Here is a 9,576-nt window from a genome sequence, read left to right on the forward strand (position 1 = left end):
GAGAGAAACCATATAAAACGCTCATAATTTCACTATAACCGTGTGTGAATGTTTTGTGTTTTGTTTTTGCAATTAGGTTAATTTGCATTGAGAGAGGCTGATATGAGCCTCACATGAATAATATATATATTGAGATGCTGTTTGCTCTGCTTGCAGTTATGAGTTTGTTTCTTTTGTCTCGTTTCTGCAGGTTTAATGCTGTCAAAGTCGCTCAATCCTCAATCCTTTTGTCAATCTGCAAGTCTCCTCGTCTCAGCCGAAAGTCTTTCACAGATTTCCATTCGATCATTTGCAAAATTGTTGTTATTTAATAACAAGTATTCAATTTCTAGTACTATAAAAAAAACGACCTCCGTTGTCTCCAACATCATCTGTGATAAATTGGCTACAGCTCATGAATTCTCTGAATTCGGTTTCTTCTCATGATCGGGATCACATGACCCAACTAGACGCCATCACCATGCCGTGATGCTAAAACAGGAGGAGGCCACGCCCCCCTCAAGCGCCCTTCGCTCTGACACCCGGCCTTCCTTTGGATCTCAAGTACACACCTGTTCAAGTTTCGTGACTTCGCCGCCGTGACAAGAATCTTTCCGCAGAAATATGAACACGTGACAAATTCTTCAAACGGTTCCCGCTAACGTCGGGTGTCAGAACCGACGTAAGTCGCCCCGACGGCGAGGTGAGCCGGTAATGACGGCTGGCAACATGTGGCATATGAGTGTCGCTGCGATGAAGTTTATCCCTCTGAAAAACAGATGCTCTCGTCCCCGTGAAGCGCTGCAGGATGACTGCAACAGGCCGCCGCGTCTCCCGGGATGAGTCAGTGGCAGCGGAGGCCGAGCGGCGGCCGAGGCATCGCTAGGATAAACAAATGTAAATACTTCACTTTTTATTGTAATGTGAGAACGCCGCGCCAGCTTTTACAGAAACCAACGGCTGGAAACGGCACAGCGCCGGATTTCAACACTATGGGATAGAGAAAAAAAGTCAGAGAAAGAAAAGTCAGAGAAGGAAAGAAAAGGCACAGCCCTCCAAAAACACTGTGAATTAAAGAAAGACCATTTTGCGGAGCCGTAATGAGAACCAGAGGGATGATTTTTCTATCGCTGCACATTTAACAACAGTGCAGCGGCCGTTCCAGCGCTGGCAGATACAGTATCAAACCGCTGTCTCGAGACAAATAAAAACCAGGTTGCCACGTTTCGGTCCCCGGGCGGTGGTAAGGGATAAATGAAAAGCCGTAAAAGACTCGAGGAGAAGAGGGGGAAAAAACACACCGTCCCCCCCCTCCCCCCTTGTTCTCCGGAGCGCTGCCATCTGTTGGAAAAAGAGCACATGCCGTCTCGTGTGGAGGCACGTCTTCGTCCCGAAAGCATGTCCTTCAGTAGGCCGCCTGACGTCAGCCTCACCATCGCCGCCGCGGCCCCAAATCCAGACCCTGTGGAACCCCCGACAGGCCTCTGAAAGCCACCAAGGGTTCCACGTGTGGGATCAGTCTTCATCTTAGTCCAGATGAAGAGTGACAAAAGTGAGATTCGTTCGATCGGGGTTGTGTTTTGGGGTTTTTCTGAGTGACGGGAGATGAAATGTGACGTGTCATCGCAGCCCGAGCTCTCGGCTCCGTAACATCTCACAGATGGGATCGGTTTCCGAATAAAGTCTTAACTCTCTGTCGACAGAGAGAGACGCGTGCAAGATCCTTTACTTGAGTAAAAGCAGCGATGCGATAATGTAAAAAAATGTATAAATGCTGTATTTTTAAAGCTGTAAAAAAAGGTGGACGTGGGTGTTCAGAATGACCCATGACATCATCATGTTGTGTTACTGTTAGCCTTAAATGTCACAGCTGCACAACGAAGAGCTCCTCTTAAGTATTTTTCTTATAAGCTGAAACTTTAACGATGCATCAGACTGTACACGTGGTCGTGTGTTTTTAATGGGAGTCCAGAGTCGTGCCAGGATCAGATATGTTCCAGCTGTCTACGCCGAGGTCATGTATGTAACTACAGCGATTCTCACCATAACACGAGTGACCTACGCTCGGTCCTGTGCCTGAACGCATCACACAGACGGGACCTGAAGCTACTGCAAGCTTTAACGTTATTAGCTGATTAGCTGATTGGTCATAAACCAAAGTACTGGACAAATTAAAAATCTGTGCGATGACGAGATGAAGAGTTCCCCACTCGATCCGTCAACGTCTCCTCAACTGATCGTAATATCTTCTGATTTTTTTGCGTTTTCCTACGAATGTGCAGCTACGCGAGTGTTCAGTGGGATCAAGCCGCTGCAACGTTAAAATAACGCCGGATGTTACGTGAAAAATAAGTCAAAGTTGAGTTCGGGACATGAACAGAAGTCTCCTGGGTGAAAGTCTTTGTTGCTCTTTATATTACGTTGCCTGACGTGGATTACATACGAATTATCATGCCTGACTCCTGCAACATTGTGTTCCCATACAATTAAACTGCACCGCTTATTATGTTTCCAGTTAAACGTATCATTCTACAAGGCTACAAAACTACATTGTTAGGTCTAGTAACGAAACATCATGCTTTTGCTTAAAATGGGACAAAATAAAACAAAAACACAACAAAAGTATTCAGTTATGTTTAAAAAAGAAAAAAATACTTTGAAACTAATTCATGATACGTCGAGAGAAAAGTAATCCACAATAAAATATCCCTGAATTATAATTCACAGTGCAGTTTCTGTGAATGGGAGCGTAGTTTTCAGGAGACCAGGCTAAATTAGAATTATAGTGCATTTATTTTCAAACAGAGAGCCTGATTCAAGAGTTGTGGAGTTATTTCCTTTTGGACCAAAAACCAACAGCTATTGTCGACGTGAGACCAACGGGGCTCTTTAAAAAAAACAACTTTCTGGTCAAAGGAGAACTTTTTAAAAACCTTTCATCACTTTCTCAGCACCAAAGAACCAAAGATCATAAACCCATTCACAACCATAGAGCCAAAAACCTTCACGTTAGTATAAAGTCCTGAATGTGGTGACGTTGCTGGTGTCCCTCATATTTACTGGATTTAACCTCGTCTAACCTCACGGCCCGTCCTAAAGCTCAGAAACAGAATGTGTCTCTTGTTGAAGCTGAACGCGGCGATCCGGCGAACGTGCCCCAACACAAAGACACATTCCAGCCGGCGTTAGCGGGTAATGTTTCAGCTCTCTGAAGCCCGATCGCCTGTCACCGCCAGCAAAGGTGCAAACATCTGAACTTTGACCCCCGACCTTTTGGAGCACTATGCCAACATCAAGACGCTGCAAAGCTGAGAAGTACAGATGGCAACTATAATTATCCCTATTTGTCAATATTTCAATATATACGACAGCGTACCAGGGAAGTGTAGGGAAAAAAAAGGAGCCGAGAGAGGGGGGCAATGTTAAAAAATCTGCCAGTTTATATCCGATATATAAACAAGTTGCTTAGTTCCGCTAACACCTGATATTTGCTATGACAAAAAGTGATAGCTACCGCTAACATCTTAGCCCGACCGCCCCGATCAATAAACACCCAATTTGTCCTCATATAAATAAAACCAACAATAAGCATCAACATCATCACCCTAAGGACCTTAACGAGGCGTTGTCACACGTCGGGATGATTCATTAGAAACATAAATACATTCATGGGACGTTAGCTAGCATAGATGCTGGTTGTTAGCATCGTAATAAACTCACAAATTTGCAACTTTATAAACTCGCAAATTTGTGCAAATTTCTCTGGGTTCTGCTTTTTTTCCCCTAAACTCATTTAACTTGAGTTTGGTAATATATATATATATATATATATATATATATATATATATATATATATATATATATATTTCAGCCGTTTGCTCAACGAGTCGCTCGGGAGAGTCGCTCCCGGCTGAAAGGTCATCCTGTGACAGTCATTAAAATAACTAGCAGACTGAGCGGTCGGGGAGTCGGTCAGAATGAAAACTCGGCAAAGTAGAAGAATTCCTTCTTTCTGTCTCCGACCTCGTCTCACATTCTGTCCCTTATCGAGACCATCAAAACAAACGTAATCGGAGCTGGACGATGTCAAACGGGACGACATTCGCCTGAAAAAGTCAAGGTCACATGTGGGTCCCCTCGGAGAACCCCCCCCCCCCCCCAGCAGCAGGCCTGATGTTTACACAGGGAACGGAGTGGAGCCTCCTCACACTGAGCCCTCTGACAGCAGCAGCCGGTTAAACGGGAGAATTTGAGCTCGTTAAATGTTTGTGTATGTAAATAAAAATGTGGCCACGGATTTGTATTTGAGGCCACACAGAAAGTTGTTTACCGCTGAAACCTACAACCACCAGATATTCCAATCTAAAATAATATAAAGGGGACGTGACTACGACCTGAGTGACCTCAGGATCAGCTGACTGACCCTCCTCCCTTTGCACTGTGGTCCGATGCTGGGAGACTCCATTTGTTGCCCGTTTATTTAACAGGTGAATTAATTTCAGAATAAGAGCACCATATGAGCCCATTTACTGAAATAACGAGGGGGGAATGTAAATGAGATGTTTGCCAGATGCAACAGGCAGATGTTTAGAGCAACAACAACAACAACAACAACACTTTATAACTCTGAGCCACCTGCCCAACACCAAATGTGAGAATAAAGAGCCAGATATTTACAGCTATCATCATCAGAACCGTGAGTACAGATTCTTTATTCCTTTATTTATATAAACAGAGGTCTTCAACGTTTTCAGGCCAAGGACCCCGAAGGCCTATAGAGACCTGGTGGAGGGACCCCCAAGCCGGGCCAATAATAATGTGTAGTGCAGCCTATAGTGCCATATTTTGGCATTTCTACATCACAGTTTATATTTGCTTATTATAGGTTGTATTCATGTTAAGGTGTATTTCTGGACATGTTTACATTTCTGGGATCAAACTCGGGGACCCCCTACAGTAACTCTGGGGACCCCCTAGGGGTCCAGGACCCCCTGTTGAAGATCTCTGGTTCATATTAAACATGTGTTTTTCACAGTTTCTCCCCAAAGTGGACTAATCAAAGTAAATGAATGCAGCTTTGTCGTGTCAGCTGATCGTGTGCTTTAGGGGTGAATGTCCTTAAATTCTAATTAAATTACCACCACACACACACACACACACACACACACACACACACACACACACACACACACTGAACCTGAGGTTCTTTTTGGGAGATGCTTTTTTTTGTTGCCCAGAACTGTAACGATGCCGAGCCGAGATGAGATCTGACTCCTGAAAACATTTTTCCAAACGGCTCACGATTGATGAAAGTTTTTCGCCCACTGGCCGTTGTTTATGGTTCTCTTTGAGGCGCAGCGATGCGGCGGCGGCACATACGGCCATACGAGACATTAGGAGCGGCTCATTGGACGAGATGTCTCAGACGCCGGCTGTCCTCTGCCGTGCCCTTCCTCAAATCTTCCCTTATCTCCGCTGAAGCGTTTTTGTGGCAGTGTGCTGAGAGAGAAGCTGATGTCTGGAGGACGCCGTCCGCCATTAATAATTAATCATCTCGTGCTGCTCTTCCTCCTGTCCAGTGTCCCGAACGTAGATAAGATCCGGTCCGGAGAGGCTCAAAAACAAAACAAAAAAACGACTCGCCTCTCACCCTCGGCAAACATAAATCCAATTATGAGATAAATCTGAATTTCACTGGAAGTAATTCTGTATGCCGATGACGCCGCAGATGTGATTAACGCCGCCGTGTTCTTGTGGAGTGGGCTGATTGTATTCTGCGGGCCCCGTTAATACACTCTGAGATGTGCTCCTCCAGCGAGGGGGGATAAAATCATTTCACCCCTATTAATCCTGACAAAGTGAGCACAAAGGGGAGATTTCCTCCTCTCTGAAAGCTGCACTTTCCCCCCCTGATTTTCCAATTAACCCTCACAGGATCAACTCCTGCACACGGCGGCTCGTTTGGCCCCCGAGGTACTCGACCCAGCCGCCGAGGTACTCAACCCAGCCGCCGCCCCCCCCCCCCTTCAGATTAGCGTAGCGTAGCCCGCTAGTAAACACAGCTGCGTGTGAACTGGATCCAACAATCACTGCCCCTGATCTGAGGTTAACCGAGACGCTGCCGCTAAACGCCGGCCGCAACAAGAAACAACAAACAGACGCGGATGATGTTTCCTCTGGGGCCGCTCGACTCACCGCTTATATGATTGCAGCCAGCGGAGCGATTAGCCGTTTACCGGCCGCCGTTTGATGGCAGATTAACAGCAGATCTCGTTTTTTACCTTATCGGTGTCAGAGAGGTCATGGGTCATATGATGTATGACATCACACAAAGCACAAAGACGTGTTCGGGGGTTAAAAAGCTGCAATGCAGCGGCGGGATTCAACCTTTCAGAGATTCTCCCCGCCGTGGTCGTCGTCGTGCACTCAGGACTCATAAATGTTAAAACAACCCACTTCCTGTTGACCTTTAGCCCTCTTGTTGTTTTTACGCTGAGTGCTGGAGGGAGGATGGTACTTAGTCTGACCACCGTGGTGTGTAAGGTGGTTAAGGCGATGCCCCAGTGCATGCTGGTTACTGGTTACACACACACACACACACACTGCCTGTGTGAGAGACGTGACGCGTTGCTCGGCCGACAGATTTGCTCGTCTTTTTACAGATTTAGCTCATAAACGAGCCACAGAACGCGTCACATGATCAAACGGAGACCCGACATTGGACCACATCGACAACCACATTACCCAGCAACCATCACTCTTCATGGTTGATGTATAATCACTTTGTTGTAGATTGCTTTTGAATACTTTACCAATTTTCTTTTTTAGATGAATCCAAATTTTAAAAATAGTTCTCTGCCCTCGCTGTCTCTGTTTAAGGTACCAAAACAAGCATCATGACCACAGGAACCTCAACAAGCGCTTCTTGAAGTGCTTGAAGTTTTTTTCTGGTGATTTCGGGGTGAAACTGCCTCCGTCCATCTGGACCCGCATCACCTGTTTGCGTTCCAGGCAGCTGCACACCTGAGCGACACCGGCGGCCAATCTCAGAGAGCCGGAGCTGTCTCCGCACCTGACAGCTTATTCATACCAACACACACACACACACACACACACACACACCTCTGCCGTATGGCATAACAAGAGACATCCTCCTCGCTCTTACAAGCCACGGTCTGTAACTTCTGATCGCTTTAATTCCCTGGATTTAAAAAAACACACACACAGCTCCCCCTCAGAACAGGGGATCCCTGTGTAATTATCCCCGCTGTGTGACTGTAAGCCGGCCGTGTGAAGAGCACTTGACGAGGAGCTTGCTCTTGCATTAAGGCTTCGTAAGCCTCCTCAAAAAAAAAAAAACTAATGGAAGGAGCCTTTCTGCAAATATCCGACACTGAATATCAAGTGGGGTTTTTTTTGGCGTCTCCTCCTTGTTTTCAACCAAAATCCAAAAAAAGGCTTGTATCCTCGGAGAACAGCTGCTGGGATTTTAGTCCGATAGAAACCCAGAACAGGAGGGGGGGAGCAGGTTCATTCCACGTTTTTTTAAGTGTGGAACTTCTTCTCTCCATCGTTGACAAGTTGAAAGCATTTTACATCTAGGAGTGTAGAAGGAAGGAGGGTGCACTTATACTCTGCAAAGCACATGCATGAACACACACACACACACACACACACACACACATGTGAATGTGTAACTTCACACACTCTTCCCCTGACTGGAAGGCAGCAGCAGCTTCTGTTGACATCACATTCAGACGGAGGAGGAAATTGAAAAAAAAGCCGAGATAGAAACTCACCGAAGAACATGCTGCTCTCCATGGCTCCTCAGGCTCTGCTGGGTTTCCTCTCTGCTGCCCTGCCTGTGTGTGTGTGTGTGTGTGTGTCCATGCACGGCAGCCTGCGCATAGTCTCATACACCCCTCATGTGTGTGTGTGTGCGTGCATGTGTGTGTTCAATCCTGCAGTGTCAACGGCCGGTCTGCATGCTGCACTCTGCTGCTGCTGTCTGTGGACCTCGTATCTGCCTCTCTCTCTCTCTCCCTCCCTCTCTCTCGCCCTCGTTCTCTCTCTCCTCTGGTCCTCCCTCGCCCGTCTCGTCCCCTCCCCTCCTCCTCTATCTCCCTCCTCCTCTATCTCCCTCCTCCTCCTCGGCCCCTTCCACACTCACTGGATCCCTTCGCTTCTTTCTTTTCTCTTTCCGAAGGTGTCTATCTACATTTTTCAGCAACAGCCTCCCTCTCTCTCTCTCTCCCTCTCTCTCTCTCTAGGTGTCTCATCTTTGTTTTATGTGTCAACATTGCTTCTCTCTCTCCCACTCCCATCCTTTCTCCCCGCTGTCTCTCCTTTATTTGATCTTATTCCCCTTTCCCTGCTTCCATCTCCGGCTCGCTCCGATTTCTTTTTTTTCCCCTTTCTTTAATCTGACTCTTCCCTCTCTCTCTCTCTCTCCCCCTTATCTCTCTCTCTCCCTTATCCCCCTCTCTCTCTCCGTGTTTCCACCTCAGTAGGCTAAATATCTTTGCAGTGTGTTTCTCGCTGCCGTTCCTCATTTACTCTTTTCGTCTCTTATCATTTTGAAATGTTGAAATGTGCAGGTTTTCTGGGAGAAAATCAGGTGGAATTGGAAGGGAATAATCAACCCCTCAATCACTGCTTCCTTTCACCCGGGAGACCCACGCAGTGAAGCCGAGGCTGAAGTGCCTCAAACTTGCATTCTCTCCGCTGTCCATCAGGGGGCGAAGTCTCATTCTATGGATGAGAAAATGATCCTACTTATCATTTTATCTATCATCTAAATAAAACATTGTAAACATGAGTTGATGGTCTCAATCTGTAGTTCGGGATGCCGCTTCACCAGATCCACCCGTTGCTCCTCCACAGTCCGAATATGGTTCCTTCATTGGTTGCAAAAAAAGCCAACGGGTGACGTCGCCATGAAAACGTCCACTTCTCAGTCTATAGTCCCGTTTGAACCTGAAGTTCTTCTGTTGAGTGTTTTGTTTCGCTTTACAACTTTAACCACGTGTTTCTAACGTAAACCACACGTTTCTAACGTAAACCACGTGTTTCCGATGCAACGTAACCTGGGAGAAAATATGTTTCCTTTGAAACATAACCGAGGCTTGGTTTATTTGTATAAGGGGGTCGTTTTGTAGGAGGCGGGGGGGTTTGATTCCCGAGCACCAGGCCAACTCCGATATACCTCCGATCCGGAGACTTGACGTGATTTGCACCGACGTTAATGGAAGTCAGCTCTTTCTTTCTTTTTATCACTGTTTTTTATTTGTATTGTGCGTTCACTCTCAAGTCCCCGATCTTATTTTGGTGATATGAGATGTTGCTCCTCGATGTTTAATGAAATCTGGACCGAAGGGGAGAGAGACAGTGAGACAGAGAGAGAGAGAGACTCTTGTCTTGTTAAACCCGACTTATTCATACGTATGGATTCTGTCGTGAGTTTACGTTTGAGTTCAGTTATTCCACGTTTTGCACGCCGATGCCAGTTTGAAGTCTTATATCACAGCGTGATCAGCAATCCTCCGCAATTATGCAAACGGTGTAATCTGATTACAGCAGAGAGCCGACAGTAACACG

The 9,576-nt window shown here is 46.4% G+C and overlaps 1 protein-coding gene across 1 annotated transcript in view; it reads right to left on the reverse strand.

Annotated features, from left to right (window-relative positions):
- Positions 1 to 8,038, reverse strand: part of znf385d (zinc finger protein 385D) — a 64,059-nt gene extending 56,021 nt beyond the window's left edge. The window contains exon 1 of the mRNA XM_084027929.1: positions 7,779 to 8,038. Within this exon, the coding sequence (XP_083884055.1) occupies positions 7,779 to 7,800 (22 nt within the window). The 5' untranslated portion in view covers positions 7,801 to 8,038. The remainder of the gene's footprint in view (positions 1 to 7,778) is intronic.
- Positions 8,039 to 9,576: the final 1,538 nt, after the last annotated feature.

The sequence above is a fragment of the Eutrigla gurnardus genome (genome assembly GCF_963514095.1).
Source record: "Eutrigla gurnardus genome assembly, chromosome: 14".
Classification (NCBI taxonomy): domain Eukaryota; kingdom Metazoa; phylum Chordata; class Actinopteri; order Perciformes; family Triglidae; genus Eutrigla; species Eutrigla gurnardus.